At 37.0% G+C, this 25,182-nt stretch overlaps 2 protein-coding genes across 2 annotated transcripts; one reads left to right on the forward strand and one right to left on the reverse strand.

The window, feature by feature from the left end:
• The first annotated feature begins 7,024 nt into the window (after window positions 1-7,024).
• On the forward strand, window positions 7,025-11,966 carry LOC110877997 (oxidation resistance protein 1). The gene is made up of 8 exons (XM_022126247.2): window positions 7,025-7,249; window positions 8,712-9,166; window positions 10,043-10,115; window positions 10,217-10,297; window positions 10,386-10,449; window positions 10,547-10,634; window positions 10,741-10,825; window positions 11,728-11,966. The coding sequence occupies exons 1-8, from the start codon at window positions 7,151-7,153 to the stop codon at window positions 11,761-11,763; spliced, it is 981 nt and encodes a 326-aa protein (XP_021981939.1). The 5' UTR covers window positions 7,025-7,150; the 3' UTR covers window positions 11,764-11,966.
• Window positions 11,967-13,510: 1,544 nt separating this feature from the next.
• Window positions 13,511-19,471, reverse strand: LOC110877988 (pre-mRNA-processing factor 19). The gene is made up of 18 exons (XM_022126236.2): window positions 19,313-19,471; window positions 19,126-19,211; window positions 18,780-18,851; window positions 18,641-18,703; window positions 18,373-18,459; window positions 17,727-17,874; window positions 17,518-17,639; window positions 17,305-17,421; window positions 16,238-16,333; window positions 16,084-16,143; window positions 15,791-15,865; window positions 15,492-15,596; window positions 15,281-15,397; window positions 14,432-14,509; window positions 14,254-14,350; window positions 14,073-14,124; window positions 13,906-13,976; window positions 13,511-13,814 (listed from the first exon to the last, which is right to left on the reverse strand). Exons 1-18 carry the CDS (start codon window positions 19,323-19,325, stop codon window positions 13,693-13,695), a joined length of 1,581 nt encoding a protein of 526 aa, XP_021981928.1. The 5' UTR covers window positions 19,326-19,471; the 3' UTR covers window positions 13,511-13,692.
• Between the last annotated feature and the right edge of the window lie 5,711 nt (window positions 19,472-25,182).

Consider the following 25,182-nt stretch of genomic DNA (forward strand, 5'->3'; position numbering starts at 1 on the left):
AACAAGCTTCGCCGGCTCGCGCGCCATACGTACTTACACCTTGTGCGCAGTTAATAAGCTCCGCTGACTCTTAGTTTATAGCTCGCGCGCTATACGTACTTCACCGGCTCGCACAATAAACTCTTAGTTTATAGCTCGCGCGCCATACACACTTTACATCTGATTTGCTTGGCTCCAGCTTCAAACGAATTCCCACATGGGTTTTCATAGAAATCAGTTTTTTGAAATGATGAAAAGCAACCATGACACTTACTGAAGTCATGTTTTCATAGTTATCTTCAAATTTATTTACTTTTTATTATTTTTTCAAGAGGGCTGTTGACTCTTTGACATGAAGAGTTGATAGGTCGCATGTGCCTTCAGAGCAACCTGACATTTTGAATGAAATACGTGTAATTTGGAGTTGATGATTTTCTTTTTCTTTTTAAAAAAAAAACTACATCAAAAGACTCACGAGCCATTAACTCTAACATATGGGGTTTTTACTTGTATTTCCTGCTTGGAAGCATACACCTGAATTAAAGTATCGTAATAATACAATTTTCAATAAACCAAGCGGGCCAAAGTTGAACAAATGTAATCGATCAACGACCCGGTCAGGACTTTATTGTAAAAAGAATCTTGAGATTTATCGTTAACGTTTTTCAAGCAAAATATTAACATTTGGATCTGTCACAAGTAAAGGCTACTATAAAGGCCTATGTTGTCTTTTGTTTTAGCAGTCACAGGACTCGCCAAGCGGATATCTCAGCTGCGGGAGGATACTTCATCGCGCGAGTAATCTCCGCCGCCGCGAGTAATCTTACACGCGCGAGTAAACTCCACCTCTTCCAACAATACCGGGCGTGAGCAACTACAGCTACGCGGGACATACTCCGTTACGCGCCCAAGTTCCACACGTGACAGATACTTTTTCTGTCTTTCCACCTCCGATAACCGGGTCACTTATTTTTATCACGGCCTACGCTGGCACATCATTTAAAATGCTAGACTTAAATTTTTGAAGTGCTACATTGATAAATCACTTTGAAAAGTCAAAAGCAATCATGATCCACATTTTGGTGACAGAAATACATATAAATGAGAATTATTGGCAAGTGACCTCTCTGACATGCCATTGTTTAGTATATGGATCTCATTTACATGAGTTCCCTGATTGGAAACACCTGAATTATCTAGTAGGCAAAAGATCAAATACAAATAATCTTAACATACTAAACATACAAATTGAAGGAAAACCCAAAAAGACAAGGTGGCATTTTTGTAATTACCACCAACTATCAAAGTTACAACAAAAAATACCTAAAAAAACACAATTTTTTTTAACATTTTTTATTAAAAAATCGCTACATTTCGTTAGCAAAAAAAAAAAAAAAAAAAAATTTTTTTTTTTTTGTTGCTGCTACTAAAAGTAGCGATTTTTTAATAAAAAATGTTAAAAAAATAAAATAAAATAATTTGTGTGTTTTTTTTATTTTTTTAGATTTTTTAGGTTTTTTGGGGGTTTAGTTTTTAGCATTTTAGCTTGGGTGGGGGGGGGGGTTTAGGTTTTTTTTTGGGGGGGGGGGGGTTAGGTTTTTTAGGTTTTTGGGGGTGGGGGGGGGGTTAGGTTTTTTTTAAGGTTTTTTGGGGGTTTAGTTTTTAGCATTTTAGCTTGGGTGGGGGGGGGGTTAGGTTTTTGGGGGTGGGGGGGGGTTAGGTTTTTTTTTAGGTTTTTGGGGGGTGGGGGGGGTGGGGGGTTTAGGTTTTTTTGGGGGTGGGGGGAGTGGTTAGGTTTTTTTAGAGGTATTTGTAGAGTAACTTTGATAGTTATTGATAATTACAAAAATGCCACCTTGTCTTTTTGAGTTTTCCTTCAATTTGTATGTTTAGTATGTTAAGATTATTTGTACAAGAACTTTACCCTTATCTAGTAAGGTATAATCATAATACAATGTAATAACAAGTTGGTTATACCCTAGCACATGAAATCAATCTAACGACGTGATTAGTAGTTAAACGTTTTAGCAATTCATAACCATATGATATTTATTACACATACATGTATCATTGCTTATTATTATTCAAATTCAATATTACTAATGTTTATTCAGCCGTAATAAACCGTCATAGCGTAACCCCCAATAAAATCAAGACCGGTCATCTACTTCAAAAATAGACATGCGTCGAACGTCCAACCGGGGGATTTTACAGGTATTATCTTCCAATACAACCTTTTACATACAAACACGCAGCCTCCATGCGAGCCTGCTACCTTACATATGAGCACATAAGTCGCCAGGTGGCGCACGCTCTTTTACATACGAGCACGTAAGTCGCCACGCGCGCATGCTCCTTCACATATGAGCACATAAGTCGCCAGCTGGCGCATGCTCTTTTACATACGAGTACGTAAGTCGCCACACGCGCATGCTCCTTTATTTATGAGCACGTAAGTCGTCACGCGCGCATGCTCTTTTACATACGAGCACGTAAGTCGCTGGCTGGCGCATGCTCCTTTACATACGAGCACGTAAGTCGTCGGCTGGCGCATGCTCCTTTACATACGAGCACGTAAGTCGCCGGCTGGCGCATGCTCCTTTACATACGAGCACGTAAGTCGCCGGCTGGCGCATGCTCCTTTACATACGAGCACGTAAGTCGCCGGCTGGCGCATGCTCCTTTACATACGAGCACGTAAGTCGCCGGCTGGCGCATGCTCCTTTACATACGAGCACGTAAGTCGCCGGCTGGCGCATGCTCCTTTACATACTAGCTCGTAAGTCGCCATGCGCGCATACTTTTTTACATACGAGCGTGTGTGTCTCCCGTGAGCGCATGCTTAGCCATATATGAGAACGCTTATAAAACGTAAACTGTGCTACAAATGCACGCACCACTTTGGGTATACGCAAAAACACATTGGCTAAAATAAAGTTTCGCTTACACCAACAATCTTCAAGACAAGCCACGTCTCCTTGCTTCATGCCACATCGTTGTTATGTCACACCAGAGGATTAGCACAGGCTCGGGTCTCCGCTTCATTATTCCTGACGCAACTTTATGCCAATTCTCATTCGCGATAACCTGTTCAAAGTGGATTAACACGTGCAACTATTGTAGACAGCAGTTTACAAAGATTCAAACACTATAAATACATACGCTTCAGGGCTTAAGACAAGCGCGCACCTTGCGCTAACCAACAGAAGTCACACCATAGGGTCAATATTTTACAATAGCCACACGACTGTGTGCACACTGCTAGAGCTTAGCCTCACTCGCCCGACAAAAGACGAACCGTCAGGGTCAGCATGATGATCGTCGTGTCAGTAGTCAACTCAAGGGTCGCCATCAAACGACATTTGCACCAACCGATCAGAATTCAAAATTCGAAGAATTTCCCGCTTAAAAACTTTACAAAGAGACTTCATACTAAAGCTAGCAAGGGTTGCGCCGCTTGCATCATCAGTTGATAATCACGCGCGCCAACCCTCAAAAGCAACACCTATCAGTAAGTAAGCCTGCCGGCCACGCCGTAGTAATTGACAAACACTTACACGCGCGTCGGCTACCATAACCTAACAAATGCTTCAAAGACCAATACGCTCTTTTTTCTTAGTCCAGAGCTCCAACCATTTACTTCGCGCATGGAAGCAGCACTGGACTGGGGGGACTTGAAGGGTTATGGTCCCAAAATGCCGCGCTGACCAATCAGGTCGCACGCAGGACCATACTACTTATATATTAATTTGACTAATCAAGAAACACCCTGAATGAAGGCCCTCAGCCCATCTCCTAAACTACTCCGACTAAAGATAAGGTCCTTCATACACAGGAAGGACCGTAGCTAAGCTCAGGAAGGATTAAGAAGATTAACCCTTATGGTCGAAACACGGGTTACTTAACTAACAAACCTAAAACTAGTTACGTATGCGCAACCTTGACAAGCTCATGGCAATGCGCCAATAGCAACTACCCGCAATCAGACAGCGTGCGCCAGGTTTGCCCAATCAATTTCCATGATGAACAACCAGGGGATATTCATCATCCCATTTATCTCTACTTACAGTGAAAGACAGACGCAACAAGCATGGACAACAACTTTCCCGCACCTAGGCGACAGGTAAGCCTAAAACTCAATCTACTTTCGAGCACTCCTAACAAGTCTAGTACTCCTACCACGCTTGCACGCGGAGCAGCACTAGACTGGGGGACTTGATGGGGTACGGTACTAGACCCGACCCGAGCAGTCGAGCTTCCTGTTATTTGTTGTTTTTATATTAACTATTTATTATTGTTGCTTGCTAACCCAACCGCGAGGCCCAACGCGATGTAGTTTACACTACTTTGGGTCGGGGCTTGTAGAGATAACCCCTAACTGGGCCTGGCCCATTGAGGTTAGGGGAGGCCCATATCCCCCTATATAAGAGGTGTTCACCTCATTATTAGGGGAGAGCATATGGAGCCGCCACACTTTTGGTAGCTGGAAACAGGAGAATCTTCTCCTACCGGCAATCTCTACAGCTCCACTTTCTTCTCTTCTCCATTGCAGATCTAGGTTCAAGAGGAAGAACAAGGTGTGATTCTTCACCCTCATGTAGAACGCGGTCCAGTCATCCCGGTGGTGAACCCGTGTTTCTTCAATACATGATCCGTATCTTTATGATGCTGCGTGTTTTTGTTATCAGTGTGAACCATTCATGACATACCACTTCAGGCGGTTTTACGCATTAGAGTCACGTCTTTTAATAGACCACTTTAATAATAAAAGGAAACAACGCATCCTTTCGGTAAAAAATACATATTTTATTGTTAAAGGGTGTGTCGATTGGTAAATTTTTAAAGGGTGTGTCGATTAGTAAATTTTATATTAAAAGTTGTGATATTTGAAGAGGTGTGATGCATTTAAATGTGGTTTGAGGGGTTGTCTTTTTGAAGAGGTATGATCCAAATTATTGTGTCTTTAATTACTTCTTATATTTTGAAAAGGTATGATCCAAATTATTGTGTCTTAATTACTTCTTATATGTATATAGTTTGAAAGGTTGTGACTTTTTGAAAATGTGTGATCTAAATCATGGTGTCTTAAGTTACCATATATATGGGTTGTGACTTTTTGTAAGGGTATGATATATATAAAAGTAGTTTGAAGGGTTGTGACTTTTTGAAGATGTATGATCCAAACCATCATACCTTAATATGTAGTTTGAAGGGTGGTGACTTTTTGAAAAGGTGTTATCCAAACTATCATACCTTAAGTTACTTTTTGTAGGGTTATATAATTATCCCTTTATTTTGTTACAGTTTTGTTTTTTGTATTTATTTTTAATATTTTAGTTTCACATATCTGTTTTCTTTTTTTAAGTTTTTGTTTTTTCATTATGTTTCCTAGCCAGTATCATGATGAACCATATCAACACTGATCAAATTAGGTGTCCCGTTGCAACACGGTTTGATACCTCTGGTTCGTAACAAAATGCAATTTCTTTAAATAGCGGTGCACAAGTATCGTAGTACAAGTGTTTAAAGCATTGTCACCTTTTTTTTTAAGGGTCTGTTTGGTATGGGGTAATGGAATGGACGAGAGAATGGAATGGACGAGGTAATGGAATGGACAAAGGAATGAAATGGATCATTCCATTCCATGGTCTTGTTTGGTTACCATGTGGTAATGGAATGAATCATTACCTTGTAGTGTTTGGTAGGCAGGAAAAGAAGAAGGAATAAAATTGGTGATGGGTGGCGGTAGTGGATAGCGGCGGTGGGTGGCGGCGACGGTTGGTGGCAGCGGTGGTGTTAGTGGCGGTGGTAGGTTGTGGCGGCAATGATGTTGGTGTTCGGTGGCGGAGGGTGGCGATGGTCGGAACTGGTGCTAATGTTGTGGCTAAGGGTGGTGGTGGCAGGTAGGCGGTGTGAGTGGTGGTGGCCGGTGGTGGCGCCGTTGTTCGGTGGCGGAGGGTGGCGACGGTGGTGGCTTGTGGTGGCGATGGTCGGTGATGTTTAGTGGTTGATGGTGGTGTTGGTGCCAAAGTTCGGTGGCGGAGGGGGTGGTTGCGGCGGCGGATGGTGGCGGTGGCGCCGGTGTTTGGTGGCGGTGGTCGGCGGTGGCACGACGGGTGGCGGCGCCGGTATAAGTTGGTGACGGCGGGTGGTGGTAGCATTTGTGGGTGGCTAGTGGTGGAGGTGGTGAGAGGTGTTGGTGATGATTGTGGGAGAGGGAATGGAATGGAAAAAAAACAAGGGGTGTGGATGGAATGAATTTGAGGGAATGGAATGGCAAATGTAATGGGTGATTCCATTACCTTGACCAACCAAACACATTTTTCCCCATTCCCTCGTAATAGTCCATTCCATTCCCTCACTCATTCCTACATACCAAACACTACCTAAGTTTCAAGTTCACTTCCTATTCTATAAAAATATACATTTTTAACTAATTTAATTTAATATATTTCATTTATCATTTTATTATATATTTTCTAGTAACTTGTGTCTGTTAACTTAAAAAACAACTAAATACATAGATGTGTTTAGTTTTTGTCCTCAAAAATTCGATATAACCTTTATTAAAAACCAAGTTGTAATGAAGATGATGTATTTTTTAGTATCGCAAATTATACCAAGTAGCAATACTATATAACAAACCAAACTGGTATTAACCGAACAACAGTAGTATCTAAGACCAGGGGCGGATCTACCTTATGACAAAAGGGTAGTGTAAATTTTAGAAAAAAATGACTTTTTTGACGTTTTTTCAATTTCGTTATTCTTTTTGTAAAACGTTACCCCTATGAAGATTTTCTAGATTCGAAACTATCTGGTATCTACAGATCACTTACGTAAATGGCGGAAAGAAATTCCATTCATGAATTTTTTTTGTAGCCACCTACTAGAAGTTGATACGCAAAAGCAAACGTAGACCATGATAATTAGGCAAAATAATATTCTTTTTAATTAAATAAACGACCATGGCAAAAAAAAAATATTGTTTTTTAATTAAATAAATAAATAGCTGGCATACATACCAATTAGCATTCCTGTGGGTCTCTCCTTTCGCTGTTCACCGACGAAACGCCTTTCTTTCTTTCTTTGATTCTTTTCGAATCATCACCTACATTCTCTCCGTTTCTAGGGTTTCCAAATCCACCGTCGATCAATTATCGGAATCGCTATGCATTCATGGAAAGACAAAGTTACCGACAAACTCACAAATCTTTTCTCCCATTCTCCTTCTTCCTCACCTCCTCACGGATCTCCATCTCCTCATAAGGTACATTCTTTGATTTCGTAACTGTAAACCTCTGATCCACTTTTTATTATTTGTTATATTGATTTTATGGTGTTTGAGATGGTGATGATGGATGATCTCATGTTCTTAATTGAAATTCTGTGTGTTTGGTGAGACACTAGATCAATCTAGTTTAGATATTGATTAGTTTTTTTAACTGTTAGTTAATCATGACTCATGCCTTTGGTATTCTTAATTGGATTGGATTAGAGAATGGCAATATTTGGTTATGATATTTTTAGTTTCTGTAGACAAGTCTCAAGTGGAATAGTTTTTTTACCTGCACATGCTGATCCTGATCCACTCAACACCAGATTTGGATGATGAGTAATTAGAAAGTAGTACAGGGGTGTTCTGAATCCAGATTGAATTATAGGACATTACCACATTGTATGGTTTTAGAAAGCGAGAAGCGCAGGGTTTAAAACCGAGGTGCGAAGCACAAAAGTGAACTGCTTTTCGTACGCGAAGCGCAAGTTGTTAATTTGTTATGCATATATATATTTTTATATATTTCTTTCAGGTATCTAGCATCATTTACCCAAAATTTAGATATAATTAAGTACTATATATGGTCTAAGGGTGTAAGGAGTGGTTGAACACTTGAGAGTGGCAAACTAAAAAATCAACCAATCAGAGTGCGCCACGTCAATCAGTGAAAAGTGTTTAGTCTTTGCTGAAAAGTGTTGGCAATGGTTAGACACTTGGTGAAGTGGTAATTTTTTTTTTTAAAAAAAGGAAAAAGGTGTGATTGGTTGAGATTGGAATGGACCCCACCCCACACTACCCTCTCTCTCTCATTACCCTCCCTTCACCGCAGCGGCAAGCCCTCACCGATTCATCTTTGATTACCGCGTGGCAAAGGGGTCGGCGGCGGTGTTGCCGCGCGGCAAAACACTTTGCCGCTCAACTTTGCCGCACCAATCCGGACACCCTAATGTCTAAATAATCTATATGTACTGTGTAGAACCTAAAAAGCCTGTTTCTAGCATCAAGGCTACGCCTTTTGCCATTTTTTCGCGTCAAAAGCGTGCCTCACCTGCGCCTTTTGTACGTCGTTCGCCTTGCCTACACAAAAGTGACAGGACCGCCGCCTAGGTGCGCTTTTTAAAACCCAGCCGCACTGTACTGTTCTAACGTGTAACGCCTATGATGTCGATATACGTTATCTGTGATAAGCGGGATCAATCAAGTTTATATATGTTATCTGTGATAAGTGGTATCAATCAACTTCTATGAACGGTGGACCACGGCATAATTTGTCTTGTTCTTAAGGGTAATTGTATAATTGGAACAATGGAAGCAATCCTTTAGAAGAATAACCATATTAAAAAGTGTAGTGTAGAATTGTAACTGTCATTATCATATGCACATATATTAGAAGGTACATCACATGTCTTTGAACTAATGCTTGATTTTATAACATGGGTTTGTTAATATGTAGGCCAGGTCACACACGAAAGATGGCGGTTATTTCTCATCAGTACTTACTTTCATGCGTTCGTCAACTGAACCCACTTCAAACAAGTATGATAACCATCTCAAGCCAATTCAATCACTTCCAACAAGATGGAACAGTAAAGACGGTTCATGGCAACACATACCTTTAACTACCTACGATGACGATGATGACGACTTCAATCCTCGCGAAAAAAGTGGGACCCAGAGCTCTTTAACGGAAGTTTCAACTGCTAAGGAGGAGAACGGAGACCAGGGTTCCGCAGGGAGCACAAGCAGCAGTTCCGAAGTGTTCGAAGACGCAACCGAACCAAATACGCCAATGAGAGCTGTTATTGATATCACAATCGATTCTTCTTTCATTTCTCCAGATTTATACCAGTTTTTTCAGGCTTCACTTCCTAATATAGTGAAAGGCTGCCGATGGGTCTTGTTGTATAGGTAATATCTCCAAAAGGTTAAAAACTGAAGTTTGAATTCTCTAATTCGTGTTTTGACATGCATACACGTATAGGGAAAGGATCATAAGAAAACTCTTTCTTCATGGGAAAACTCGAGAAAAACTCATCAAACGATTGATATTTGTGCTGAATTTTTTATGGGGTTTAGTTTTTAGGGTTTTATTTTTAGAGGTTAGTGTTTAACTTTTAGGGTTTAGGTTTAGCATTTAGTACGCCCCGGTTGAGGTGTGCGCATATAATGTATACATGTGTGGACCCTCGGGGCAAAAGTGAAATTGTACCAATTTTAACGTTATTTTACTAATTTCGTGAAAATAATGTTAAAAGCGGCGGACGGTTAATCATGCATCATGTGGTGGAGTTGATAGTCGAAAGACAAGGGGTTACATGCACTAATCGGCCTTTGTCCCGATTGCCAAGTGTTATGTGCCTTATGTCCAGGGCTTGATGCAAAACTACTAGCGAGCCAGGGGTCTCACTGGAAGCAGCCTCTCTATTCTTACGGGGTAGAGGTAAGGTTGTCTACATCTTACCCTCCTCAAACCCTACCTTAGCTTTGCTATTGGTGGGATTTACTAAGTATGATGATGATGATGATGATGATGATGATGATGATGTTTAGCATTTAAGGTTTAGCTTTCAAGGTTTAGGGTTTAGTTCATAGGGATTAGGGTTTAGAGTTTATGGTTTATTTCTCAAGGTTTAGGGATTAGGGTTTAGAGTTTAGGGTTTATTTTTGAGGGTTTAGTAATGGTTAGATAGAGTTTTCTCGAGTTCTCTCGCAATGAGGAGTTTTCTCATGATCCCTCCCCTACATGTATAATGTAGTAACTTTTTTCTTTCAAATCAAGGGCAGCACGTTGAAACATGGAATATCACTTCGCACGCTTATTAGGAAAAGCTCTGATCTTTCTGGCCCTTGTTTGCTCGTAAGTTTACCGTTACACTTTCAACAGGCTTATGCATCTTCCATAACTTTTGGTGTTCTAAATTCTTTCTGTATGTGATTGAATTTGTACATATCTCATAGATAACCGGTGATACTCAAGGTGCTGTGTTCGGTGGGCTGCTAAATGGACCATTGACACCTACTCCCAAGAGGAAATATCAAGTAATAATTTATAATTTTATACTGGTTTGTGCATCTTTTTTCTTTTTAATAGTATATGCAAATACTTAAAAAGTAAATGTGGCGGCAGGGGACTCATGAGACCTTTGTTTTCACAACGTTATATGGTGCACCGAGGCTGTTTAGACCAACTGGTAAGCAGTTTATGTGCACATGCAATAAAGATTAAATCTTGCTTATCTTATCTAGAAACAGTTATAGCTAATTATTTACATCTTTTGTTTTGAGAAGGAGCCAATCGGTATTTTTACATGTGTCTAAATGATCTGCTAGCACTCGGAGGAGGCGGGAATTTTGCGTTACGTCTAGATGGAGATTTGTGAGTATTGTTTTTTTCATATATCTACAGTCGTATTTTTTGCTAGAGTCTTCATAATGATATCTTTAATCTCTATGGTTCTAATTGTATCTTTCATCGCAAAAAGGTTATCTGGAACTAGCGGACGTTGTGATACATTTGGAAACCAATGCTTGGCTCACGATGAATCATTTGCTTTAAAGAACGTTGAGGTAATACTTCAACTCCTGTTCCACAAAACGCCAAAAATGAATTCTTTCTTTTCACAATTTGTTAACATTCAAATAATAAAAAGGGGAAAGTGAATATGGGGCTGTCATGTATGCAAGTTGTATGTGAAATCTATCAAAACTACGTCGTTTTGATTAAAACTAATAAATAAAAAGAAACAGAGTTAATTAACAATGACCGATCCTTGAGTTAGCGCACATCAATAATGTTTGTCACAAGGAACATTTTCCGGTGTTAAGTTGCTGAATGTTGCTCATTTCCTGTACCCTCAATTTCTTTATACAATAGATAGCTGGACTTTTATGGATTTTCGCACCACACAAATCATTTAAATAGTTGGGCGATGGCAGTTTGATACCCCTTCTCTTTCTCCGGTTTTCACTATAAATAGTTTTGCATTTAGATATTTGGTTGGTTTAATAAGTTTTTCATTTAACAAGTACTCGTATAAATCAAATCTTGTATTGGAACAAATTATTGCTGGAGTGAAAGATGATGAAGAAATTAGGCATTGACGATGAGCAAGAAAAATAATCAAATTTGGGATGAGAATAGAATGTGAGAAATTAATGGAGATTGAGAGTTCAATTTTTTTTAATCAAAACGACGTAGTTTTGATAGGTTTCGCATGCAAGTTGCATACATAACAGCCCCATATTCACTTTCCCCTAATAAAAATTACTACATTTTGTTAATATTCAATTAATAAAAGTGGCCAATAACAAAAAAAAGCTAGGCTCGAAAGATATTAGCATATTTATCCTTAACGCTTTCGTTGTAAACCAATTTCATGTTATCTTGCAACACACGATATGCTCTCTTTTTTTTAGAATCAAATTATCGATTCATATAACGAATGTTGCTTTTTTTTTTCTCGTTGTAGTTGTGGGGTTTCACGCATTCTTCTCGATATCCTTAAAGTAGAATACAATCCATGGTTGAAGAAATTTTATACCTGGTTTCTTGTAAGTGTGTAATAGAGTGCTCTAGTTATTCCATTAATTGTCTTCTATAATATACCATTCTTGAACTTTAAGTATAGGCAGGATGTAGTACTTTATCCAAAAAAAATTATATGATTTCTATTAATTTATTTAATGTTTTCACAAAGTTTCCAAGGCATGGGTTATGTTTTTTTTTCTTTTTGTGTGTGAAACCTTGTTTAAAAATGCTGCTATGTGGGTATTTTTGTGTGTACGGGTGTTCACAGTTTGATCAGCTGGTTTTGGTAAAGGTTTTGGGCCAAACACTAACTATGATTTATAGAAACGGCAAACGAAAGAAGCTGTTTCTGTCGACAGTTTAACAGTTTAGTTTTGGTGGTTTCATTCTTTTTTTCAAAGTTATTGTGTTAGAAGTAGTGGATGATGTGGCGCTCCTCTGTCGTGTCCAAAGTAGTGGATGATGTCCGCTCCTCTGTCGTGTCCAAAGTAGTGGATGATGTGGCGCATCCTTATTCGTCCAGATATGAGAATTTTAGCAGTGGCTGTCGGCCTGTCCTAGGAATATCTTGCAGGTCCAGCTGACGTTCGTCTACTGGTGACACGTGTTGTCCTTTTTGTCTGGTGGAGCATCTTTGGAACCAAAAGATTTGGATAATAAAAATTAAAGTTTAGTATTTAACATTATACATCTGACTATTATAATTTCAAATTAGATAGATCCAAAATACAAACGCTAGTTCTATTGTGAACGGCTTTTTAACGAGAGTAGAGAAAAGTTTGGAAGGAAGTAGAGGTTAACGGTGTTTCAGAGGAAGTGGAAGGAAATAAAAGAAGTGTTCTTGAGAATTTTTTTTGGAAAGAAGAGAAGAGAACGGGAGTGGAAAGTTTAGAAGAGAAAAGAAAATGAGAGACAGGAAAGGAAATTGGAGTCTTTCTTTTGTCTTCTCTTCTTAAAGTAAACTCAGGAACAGATTAATAAATGTTAGGTCGATGTACTTGTTTTATAACTAGTTTGCCGTTCAATGATCCAAATTTGCAGTTCAAAAAGAAAAAAAAAACTAGTTTGGTATGCATTTGTGGACCCCTTGGGAGTTGAGATGCTGAATTGTCTGGTTATGGTTGATCTGGGTTAAATCAGGTAATGTTAGACCGGGTGTTGGGTCTGGTACAGACCCCACGAAGTGTTGAGAACTTGGAGATACTATACTTTCGAGTCAAGGAAGGAGGTCACTAATTAAGTGTTGGAGACGTTGCTTTAGTGTCGAGAGGGAAGCAGGGTCGAAGGGAAAGAAGAAAAAAGACGCATGGCTTTGCCTTTATTCCACCTTTTCTTTTGTTTTTCCCTCGAACTCTGCCTTGACACCAATGATGTTCGTAAGACACATAAATCTTTTTATTAGACCCTTGAGTATTGATCTTTGTTTTAACACTAGCCTGGTTCTAGTTTTAGCAAGTATATAGTAATTAAGTTTCATTACATATTTGATTTTAGTGTTTTTATATGTTTTGGTTGGTTTGTTTTTACACACTTGCATATGCTTATAATGTATCAATTTTCCAGATGCGGATATATAATTGTTAAATAAAACAAAAACAATATGTATGTATGTGTGTTAAACAGAAGAAAAGCCATCGCGAAACCATCTCTATCCCTCCTATATATTATTTTTATACTACCAATAATAATCAACTTACGATATATATTTAAAATAAAAACTAATAGATATTAATATGACGAGTCAGTTTTACCTATAAATTTGATTCTCGCATAATTAAAAAGTTCTAACAATCAATCTCATTAACATAAGATGCCGAAACATGTTAAAATGTTACTACACCTGAATAATACAAAACGACGAGCCCCAAAATAATCCAACACCAATAATGACAGAGAAGAACCGTCTTCAAGATTCTTGCTCCGTTGCACTATCCTCCCCAGGCAGCCCAAACAATCTAAGGTTTCGATCCATTGACCCGACTGCTATGTATTTTGCATCAGGACCAAATCTTACAGAGTTTATCTTACCTGCATTCCGATTTACATAAAATTTAACCAAAAATAAATTATATAAAAAAATCATTTTCATGAGATTTATACCAAAAAAAAAGAATATAACCTGTGCCAGACAAATCAGGGAATGTTTTAATACAGTTCCATTCAGACTTCACACTTGCCACTTGATAAACTCTGCAACAAGAACACAGTAAAAAAAGTTATAGTTATGATTTTATGAATGTCAAAGTAATGTAACATTTAACTTTAGCAACTGTAACCAAGAATTACCTTATGTCTGAACCTCCGATCGCTAAGTAACTTCCACTATGATCAAATTCCACTGCAAATAAAACGAGAGTAGCATATACATATATTATAACGTCTTTAACCATTAACATAAAAAATGATTAAATGAACTATTATTATAGCAGCAGTGTAAGCAACTGAAATTAGAGGAGGCTAAAGTTACCAGATTGTGTAGGAGTATTCTCATCATACGGTGAAAAAGTCCTGAAGTTTCTCAGTTTACGAAGATCCCATAACTTAACACCATCTTGAGCAGCAGTCTGCCAAATTGACACACATATTTAATGCATACCCAGCTAAGCAGCAATTTCCATGAGGCCTTTTACAATTAGTACACTTACTGCAAGGAAGTAACCATTCTCTGAAAACGATATCGCAGTTACTGCCCCAACATGCCCATCAAACCTTGCAACATTTGCCTGCAAAAAAAAAAAAAAAAAAAAAACCAGAAATATCATGACCCGTTTGTTCAGGTAGCAATTAAGATCCATTCATGTGTGACTAGGTCAAAAATCACCCAAAAGTGTACTTTTATGCATATAATAACCAATAGAGTAAAATGTCATTTTGGTCCCTGAGGTTTGGCTAATTTTGCGACTTTCATCCAAAGGTTTGTTTTTTCTGCATCTGGATCCAAAAGGTTTAAAAGCTTGCCATTTTCATCCAAGCTCGTTACCTCCATCCATTTTTTCCGTTAAGTCGGGGGTACTTCTGTCTTTTTTGTTAACTTAAAGAGAATTCGGTCTTTTTCAGAGGTATTCGGTCTTTTTACATAAAGTGAAAAAAGACCAAATTGCCCTTTAAGTTAGCAAGAAAGACGGAAATACCTGACTTAACGGACAAAAATTGATGGAGTTAACGAGAAGGATGAAAATGGCAAGATTTCAAATCTTTTGGATCCAGATGCGGAAAAAACAAACCTTTGGACAATAGTCGCAAAACTGGTCAAACCTCAGGGACCAAAATGGCATTTTACTCAATAACCTAAATCATTTTGTTCAACAAGCTAGGTTAAAACTGAAACAATACAACTTTTAATCCAATTCGACACAAACTATTTACAAAGGAAACCTTTTGGGATAAAAAAACGTTGAGTAAACTCAACTGACTCATTTCAACGTGTATAAAAATGACCAATTCCGATCCGGACCCGAACCCACCCGAAAGATCAGCACATTTGCCTGTTATACCTGACTCTTGACATCCCAGATTTTAACAATAGCCCCAGAAGTGCCTGTTCCAAGAATGAGACCATCAGGATGAAAAGCTGCAGATGTGTAACCATCAGATGGAGATGAATCTTCAACCTAGAGATTAATTAAATATATAATAATCTTAGTAAATATATATTAATTATTGAACACTACATATTTCTGTGTATATATATATATAAAGAAAAACCTGTGCAAGGCATAAGCCGGACGATAACTCATAAAAGCACCATGAATTGTCAAGAGAAGCTGTTACGAAGTAGTTATTTGTAGCATGGACAGTCACAGCTCGCACCTGCCCAATGAACATGTGCATTTTTATTAAATCTTTAGATATTTAAAAGGGGAGTTGAGCTGTAAGCAGTATATCTTCGCCAATTTAGAATACTATTTCTTGATGACACTCAATTAGATACATAAACCCCTAATAATTAATAAAATTATAATACCTTTTGAAAAATAAAATGGCAGATAAAATAGCATAATTACCTCAGCTGTATGATCTTTTAGGACATGCTTACAATCATAATTTCCATTTTCAGATCCTTGCCAAACACGAACTGTCTGCGCACACAAAACGAAAAGCTTTAATGCAAAAAATAATCACAGGATTCAATAAGCATCTCAGTTTTTAGTCATCAAACATACTTAAATAAGCATTTTCTTAATGTGTTCCAGTTAAAGCAAGTGAAAAAAACAAAGAAAAATTCATAAAAAATAAAAAATAATCATACGGTGTCCAAACTGCTTTAATAAGAATAGAGATTGGTGAATAAGCTTACCTTGTCAGCTGAACCAGAAACAACCAACTCCCCATCAGCCACAAACTTGACACTGGTGACCTAAAAAACAAAAGGCAACAGAAATTCAAAATAAAAATTGACAAGAACTAAACATGAAATCAAATTTAACGTTTTACCAAATAGTGAACAACACCTTCTTGGAGTGACCACTAAGTGTAGATGAGATCTCCCCTGAAGATCGATTGAAGACTATAGCATTCGTATCAACTCCACCAGTAGCAATAAGATCCTGACGTGGAAAACATATTATTCCTCATGCAACAAAAATCAAGTTTCATATTCTAATAGGCGCTAGCAGGATGTTCGGAGCAAACTTTTTGAAATGCATTAAAGATTAAACGTAATGACAAAACAAAGAGGCCAAGTGGATTTGGAACTTAAATGAAGGGCCTCTCAATGAGCACACAAGGATAAACTACAAGTGTGTGCTTATAGAGTAAGTAGCCCATTCTTTATACACTTCATAAAGAACCAGCAAGTACTAGAACAGTAGACACACAATGAAGTTAAGGTATATGTAGAACTATAATTAACTAGAGATGTGCATGGTTCGGTTTTCGGTTATTGAAACCGTTCGGTTTCGTTTTTAGATTTTAGTAACGGTTCGGTTCGTTTTTTTTTTTTTTTTTCAGTTTTTGGAACAAAAGTATGTAAGATTCAAAAATAAAAAGCATATTCCAAGACTTAATAGTCTTTCTTAAATGTTACATTAAGTTATTATGTTTAAACTTTTTAATTAATATTGTTCACATAAACCTAACTTCTGATTTATTTTTATGTTTCTCCAAAGTTTTTATTAAGTCATTTTCTTTTATAATACTTTAAAAATCGTTTAATTTATATGTTAAATTTTATAATTTCTTGTAAGCAATGGATAAATCATTTCAAATATAAATAAACATGTTAATGCTTTTTATTATAAATACTTAACACTCAAGAATAAAACTAATAATTCCTAAATCAGTATATAACATTAAAAAAATGATTTTTAGGGTATTCGGTTCGGTTTTTTCGGTTGTTTGCTCACCCCTATAATTAACCCAAAGTGGTGGTATCTATCACCCATCAAAATCACTTTTAAGACTTTAAAGAGAAAACTGTCAGTGATTGTTTTGTTCCCAAAAACCAAGTGCAAACTTCAAAGATAAAAGAATAGAAAACAGATGCAATGAAGGCACTTCGAAATACAAAAACGTGTACCTTGGATTGATGGATATCAATAGATAAAATGCCAGCTTTGTTTGTTTTGTGAAGGGGATAACTATTAAGCTGGGTATATCTCTCAACAGCATCCAACGAAGCCAATGAAGGAGGAATCTGCAAAAAAAAAAAAAAAAAGTGCCAAGCTTTTTAACTTCATATACTAAAACGCAACATGTTTTTCAGTATAACTGGAATGGTATCAACGCGTACCTGTCTTTTCTTCCTTTGCTGTGAAAGTGCAGCATTGCAGTCGGTTAATTCAGTAATTATTCTGGCTGATATTCCTTGACGGATTTTCTTACCATCGGGACCCAACTCATCATCCTCAACAGCTGTCATACCAAATAATTGACGGTCCTTAAAAGGAAAAAAACATATACAAAGCTCAGAAGCACAGTAAATAAAAGAAAAAAAAAAACCTCTTTTCCCATTGCTTAAAGCAGAAGCATGTGCTGTCACTTCTGTTGATGCTGGCATTGGTGCTTGCCTTTCTAAATTAGCCAACATTGTCCTGGCTTCATCAAGTTCTTTCTTTAATCTTGCAATTACACGGCAAGCTGAATCATGCTGCCAACACAGGTATGAAGTTGACATTAACATAAAAATTAAAAAAAAAGACAGAAAACTACAAACTACATCAAAACCTTTGATTTGAATTTATTAGCAGTTTGGTTTCATTAACCTTGTAGTTATAAAAATGCAATATGAAGAGGAAACAAGTGTATGATTTCTCAGTACCGAGGACAAACTATCCTCCCATTTTGCTTCAATATAATATGTAATGTTTACACGTATAGTATAACACATGAAGTCACCTCAATTGACTTTCAAAAAACCGCTGCAAGCCTCCAGTATGGGAATAAAAAAACACGAGTATTCTTTCTCTAAAGTTAAGTGCGTTTGGTGTGAGGATTTAGAAATGAGGAGACAGGGATGACACAAATAAATGTTTTTATAAGGTTGATGTGTTTGAAAAATCCATCACACAAGGGTAAGCTGGAATATGCAAACAATTTATAACCATAAAATAAGATTTATATATGAACGACTTGTTATTAGCACTACCTGGTATAAACAATGACTAAGCTCCTGCCTTGTTGTATGTAATTGTTGCTCTGATGCGAAAGCAGATAACACCAATGCATCCCATTCCTGTTGTCAAATATAAAGAACAGCAAAACACTTAATAGCCACATTTACAACCAATTAACTGCAATTAACAAGATTCACAATAACATGCTAACAAGGCAAAAATTAGAAATACTGCACCGTTCATAACAACTAACAAATCAATGCAAGCTTATGTAACAAACCAAATACGATTAGCACATACATTCTGGAACATTCCAAGCATCCCGGGAATACTTGCAGCCTGCACTGGTCTTGGCTTCACCACCTGCATGCAAGTAATGATCACAAATCAGTTTCAAAAACATTATGTTATATTTTATAAAAGACAATAAAAAACAAACCTTGCCAGCTTTTATCGGAACAAGGTCATCCATAGTTAAAGCTTCCCCGGTCACCGGACACTTTCCATAATCCTACTCAAAACCAAACAAAAAACATCAATCGAGACCGCAACCAGTAATAACAACGCCAAAACTATCCTGTTTACAAAGTTGAAACTATCTATACCTAAATTTGTATTAAAGTCGATCTGTAGCAAAATTTTGTTTAAACAACTTAATTTTAGATTTGTGCAACAGCTATCTCAAACTCATTTGTTATGTTATAACCCTAGGGCATACGAACACGAATAATAATAACAATAATAACAATAATAATAATAAACCCTAGCAAAGAAGAAAAGGTCACCGATATGTGTCGTTCGATCAATCGCTTCTCGAAAAGTAATCCGGAGGTCTTGGAAACAACAGGTTCTTCCGGCACCTCGCCAGAAACTGTAACAACAACATAGAGGTGAAACGGATCAGGTAAACAGCAATTAAGGGGCAATGAGTGATGTATATACGAGTACATATGTATAGAAGTAGATGCTTACTTGAACAATTCATGGTGGAAAGAGAGCTAGGGTTTTACAGTGCACGGTCGCCGCAGTGGAGAAGAAAGAAAGCAGGAAATTAAATGGATCGGATATTCAGGTAGGAGAAAACACACACCCAATGAAGTTTTATAAAAATTAATAAAAAACCCTAAAATATGTTTTTTATAACATTAACGAGTTGCTGAAGGAGGTATATATCACTTAAAAAAAAAAAACTATATATATATCAGTATCACAAAGATATCAAATACACGAAGTTTAATTTGACTAGAAATGATAGAAATAAATATTATTATAACATATGGTAAAATTAAAAAAAAATTATTTTAGTCAGTTTTATCCAATTTTTTCTTTCTTCTCTCTCTCTGTAACTTCAAAACTCACCATATTCAACATTTTCTTCACTTTTTATCTTAATAATCACTACATTAGGCCATAGGGTATGGGGCTTGGGTTGGGGGCGTGGCCCTTGGGGCTTGGGTTTCAAGCCGGGCATAGGGCGGGAGAGCAAGGTGACATGGCGGTTGCTGAGTGGCACATTCAAAGTAGCCGTTGGGCTAGCCGTTGGGGCTAGTTTTTAAAAAAAAAAATCTTTTTTCCTTTATAAATACTTACCACATTTAACTTTTTTCTCACACAATATCAAACACATAAAACACAATATTACCATGAGTTCTTCAAGTTATAGTGAATCGTCATCATCATCTGACGATGGTGCGGAAATATTTCTACAAACGATCGCGGCGGTGGTGAAAGCTATCGTGGAAGACGAAGACGATGAGGAAGAGACTAAAAAACCTAAACGGAGGAGAAGGTACATCGCTCGTGAACGGCACACCGCTAACGATTTGTTGGTAAGCGATTACTTCTCAGCGGAACCTAAGTATGATGAAAAAATGTTTAGGCGTCGTTTTTATATAAGTAGAAACTTATTTTTAAGAATACTAGAGATCTTGAGGAGAAATATGTTTATTTCCAACAAAAACCCGATGTAACCGGGCAATTAGGATTTAGTACGTGGCAAAAGGTCACGGCCGCACTTAGGCAGTTAGCGTACGGCAATAGTTCGGACATTATGGATGACTATTTAAAAATGTCTGCATGTGTAGCTAGAGAAACTCTTCACAACTTTTGTTCGTGTATTCTAGAACTTTATAGGAAAAGATATTTGAGAAAACCCTCCTTCAGTGAAATGCAACAAATATTGGAACATCACGCAGATTATCATGGGCTACCCAGGATGCTAGGTAGTTTAGATTGTATGAAATGGCCTTGGGAACTTTGTCCTACCCAATGGCAAGGCGCTCACACTAGTGGATTTCACGGGGTGCCAGCCATCATGCTTGAAGCGGTTGCGTCCCAAGATCTTTGGATATGGCATGCGTTCTTCAATATGCCAGGTTCACATAATGATATTACCATCATAAACCACTCGCCTCTTTTCAATGATCGGGTAAATGGTATAGGACCCAAAGGAACTTTCTTTGTAAACGGGGTTGAGTACATGTACGGGTACTACCTAGTTGATGGGATTTACCCATAGTGGGGGGTTTTCGTAAAATCGTTCACAAGACACGGTACCTCAAATCCAAAGAGATTAAAGTTTAACAGGGTCCAGATGGCTACACGTAAAGACGTCGAGCGAGCATTCGGTGTTTTGAAGAAAAGGTGGCGAATATTGGCAATGCCTTGTCGACTATGGGACAAGGATCAAATTGGAAACGTGATGTACACATGTATCATTCTTCACAACATGATTTTGGAGGATGAAGGTAGAGCGGTCGTAACCTACTATGATGATGATGACCCCCAACCAGGTAACGTAACAAACGAAGATAAAGCGGCAAATGAAATTTTAATAAAGTCAAGGGATATACATCAGAACCTTCGAGCTGATTTGGTGGAACATGTTTCAACGATTCCTGGGTTTGAAACCGACGAAGACGACGAAGAATAGCTGTTTTTTATTTTGATAATTATTATGTATGTTTATGTATTTAAAAAAATATGTATGTTTATTTTTTATGTAGTTATAAATTGTATTTTTTTTTAAAAAAAAAATTGTTGATGTGGCTAGGCCACGCCGCCCAGCCACGCCCAACCCAAGCCCCACCATACCCCTAAAAGCTTGGCTTTTGGGTTTGTAATATTCAAGATCCACGTGTCACCAAATGCCCAACCTAAGCCCCAACCCAAGCCCCACCATACCCCATGGTCTTATAGTGCAATTTTCGTCACCAATCAATGATTCAAACACCCAATCAACGTGTTCTTCAACTTTTTTGAAGAAACCCAGTTTAATTTCATTCAATATCTCATTTTTTTCCCGTGATTTTGAAGCGAATCACTCGATTCGATCACTAATAAGTGTTTCTAGCATTCAAATTTCGTCAATCGTTGAAGAAATCTGAAGTCTATCTATGTAAGAAAATTTTGAATTGCATTTTACAATCTGGGTTGTTGAATTGAGTCATTGCGTTTTACAAAGGAATGAAAAAAACATTTTTTTTTTGTATTTTCAGTCCATTGAGTTTTAGAAACAAAACATTTTATTGTGTTTTTAGTCCATTGCATTTTAGGTAGAACACATTTTATGTTGTGTTTTTATTCCGTTCCGTTTTAGAAAAAAAGACATTTTTTGTGTTTTCTTGTCATTGCGTTTTAGACAAAAGACATTTCTTTGAGTTTTCTGGCCATTTCATTTTAGAAAAAAAAAAAAACATTTCTTTGTGTTTTCTGGTCATTGCGTTTTAGAAAAAAAAAAAAAACATTTCTTTGTGTTTTCTAGCCATTGCGTTTTAGAAATAAGACATTTCTTTGTGTTTTAGGCCATTGCGTTTTATAAAAAAAACATTTTTTTTTGTGTTTTTTCAGCTATTGCGTTCTAGAAATAACACATTTCTTTTGTGTTTTTTGTTTATTGTGTTTTAGAAACAAGTCATTTCTCTGTGTTTTTTATCAATTGCGTTTTAGAAAAAAAAAATCTTTTATTTGTGTTTTTTGTCCATTGCGTTTTACGCATCTGGGTTTTCGATTTTTTTTTTAAATATAGCAATAGCATACTCGTTTTAAAGATAAAAAACGCTCGTTTTTTTGTGCAATTTTTATAAAAAAATAATGTCGTATGAAAGAGTTATTAACGTTTAAAAAACGGGGGGAATTGGAGGAGAGAGAAACTATTGGTTTGGATTGACTAGAATATCCCTACACAAACTCACGCACCTCCTTTTTATCAATTATATGCATTTATCCAAACATTTGATTAATCAATTGATGGTCAATATTACTTTTAGTCTTCCTAGCCAAAAAAACTTCCTAGTATACCCTGACCCTCACATTACATATGATGTTTAGAATAAAACTGAAACTCTCACTTGTAAATATGAGTAACGGAGGTAATATTGTATTAATGTTTACATTAAGATCATTTATAACAGTTTCACTGCTAGTAGGTAGGTGCGTGCTCTATCGGAGTTTTTAATAGGTTACCAACGCCTGAAATAGTACCAATATGTATTTCTTGTAAAAAAAACTGATAAAAAATTCTCTTGTTTTAGGATGGTATTAATTGTTCAGTTGTATCCCTAAAACATTTGTCTCACATGTATGTTTATTGTAGCTTTGTCGGAGGTTCTAGACATGCATAAAAATACGTTTCTAACATTTTAATATACTAATGGTAGGTTATACTACATATGTGGTAGATGTTTTTTTCCCTTTGTAATATTTTCCCCTTATGATCACCCTTTGGCCTTTTGGCTCAAATATGAACTTTCAACTTCCATGAGTTGTTTCATCCATGTTCATAGCCTCTTTAGGGGTCACGTCATCATTCTCTCCTCCATCCACCATGTGTCGTAGCCGCATTCACTTGAAGGAATGGGTTAGCACCGGTTGCTTGTGACAAAAAATTGATACGAGCTACAAGTATGTCGTGGGTCGTTAATTGTAAGTATTCTGTTTATAGGTCTTTGTGGATGTGGTAGCGAAGAAAATAAAGGCTTGTTCATGTGTAGGGTTGTTTTACTTCTGACAATTGGATTTGGCATCCATGATCAACAGGAATAGTTGTATATGTTGGATCTATACGCCTGAAATACAACATATATCAATATGGCTACTAATATATGATACTTTGAGGGTTATCCACTAAGCAAAATTATCAAAAAATCGATTAATGTGATTAAACAACAATACACGTCAAGACTAGTTATAAGTATATATTTGTTATAATGTAGTGAAATAATAAATTGAATAATATAAATTAATAAGTAGACTGCAATTTTACCCCCTGGGATTTTGTCCGCTGACACCCTTACCCTGTACTTTCAAAAAATTGTGGCCTTAACCCCCAAACTTTTTTATTACATGAAACCGTTTCATTTGAAGCTGTATGTGGTCACGAACGACCTCAAAGGAGATTTAAAAGAGGGGAAGACTCTTTAAAACATGGAATATCAATACATTTATTAAAAGTGGTCTTAGTTGAGATTTAAAGTGTGCTTCCTAGCTTTAAGTGTTTATGAATGTCACTATACAAACTAAACATATTCATCATATCGAAGAAAGTTGTTCATCATCAACTAGTTAATCTTGACAATGGTTTATTGGCTAGCGCCTTGTTGAAGCTAATTGTTTGGTCTAGTCTTGTAGATACATTCTAGTGGAGATTCATCTATAAATCAAAGGACAACCACTTCCCTTCAAAAGTTGTACCTTTTTACATCCTATAGTTGCTAATTTTTTACTTTTAAGTTTCAAGCTTCTTATATTTGGAATTTTAGAGGGTGTTTTGGGATTATTTGTTTAAGTCTAAAATTGTTTTTTTTTTTGGTTAAATCTGCTTATTGGTTTATAACTTTTAAAAATGAGTTTATAACCAATAGTTGTTTTTAAAAGATGTCTGACTTAACTTATTTATATAAAGTGACCAAACAAGACATTATTATATATTTAAAACTGTTTTCTACTTTTACACAAAATATTATATACTTAACATTTTTTTGGACAAAACTTATAATTAAAAAAATGCAAAATATAAAGTTACATGTGTTTGGCAACAAGTGGTGGTCGTGGGTGTGGCGGTGTGTGCGGGTGAAGATGGAGGGGGTGGCGGGTGATGGTAGATGGTGGTCAGGCGAAGGTGGCGAAGATCAACTGATGGGTGGCAGAGGTGGTCGTGGGGTGGCAGTGGAAGTGGGTGTGACGGTGGCATGGGCGGCAGATGGGTGGCAACGGCGACAATGCTCGTGGATGTGACGGTAGCAGGGGCGACAAATGGGTGGATGGTGGTCAGGTGAAGGTGGAGGGGGTGGTGGATGATGGTGTGTGCGTGTATTATGTGTTTGTGTAAATAAGGGGTTTTAGGGTAAATAGTAATGGTATATTGGTAATTTTATTTTCAAAAAGCCAAAAATTATTTAAAAAACTAGGTTTTTATGGCTTTTAAAAATAATTTTTGACCTTTAAAAAAACAAAATAAAACACTTTTTTAAATGCGAAATACTTTTTTTAAAACTTATTTTTCTTTTGTATTAATTTACAAAAACAAAACAATCAAATAAATCATGAATATTAAAACATACCCAAATTATGGGTTAGAAATAAGCATTCTGAATCACAAATCAGCACTGAATCAGAATCACAAATCAACAGGCGGGAGTTAGGAATTGAGGTTTATGGAATGATGGCTTCTGTTTGCTCAATAGGTATTTAGGTTAGGAGTAAATTATTTGAGTCGTTCAAAATAAAAATAAAAAGGCTTGGGCCATGGCTTATGGGCTAAAATTAGAAAAGTCTACACTATAAAAGGCTTGGGTACGGTGTCCACCCTCTTCAGTGAGTAAATCCGTCATTAGGGATCACCA

Source organism: Helianthus annuus, chromosome 1 (assembly GCF_002127325.2).
Source record: "Helianthus annuus cultivar XRQ/B chromosome 1, HanXRQr2.0-SUNRISE, whole genome shotgun sequence".
NCBI classification, from domain to species: domain Eukaryota; kingdom Viridiplantae; phylum Streptophyta; class Magnoliopsida; order Asterales; family Asteraceae; genus Helianthus; species Helianthus annuus.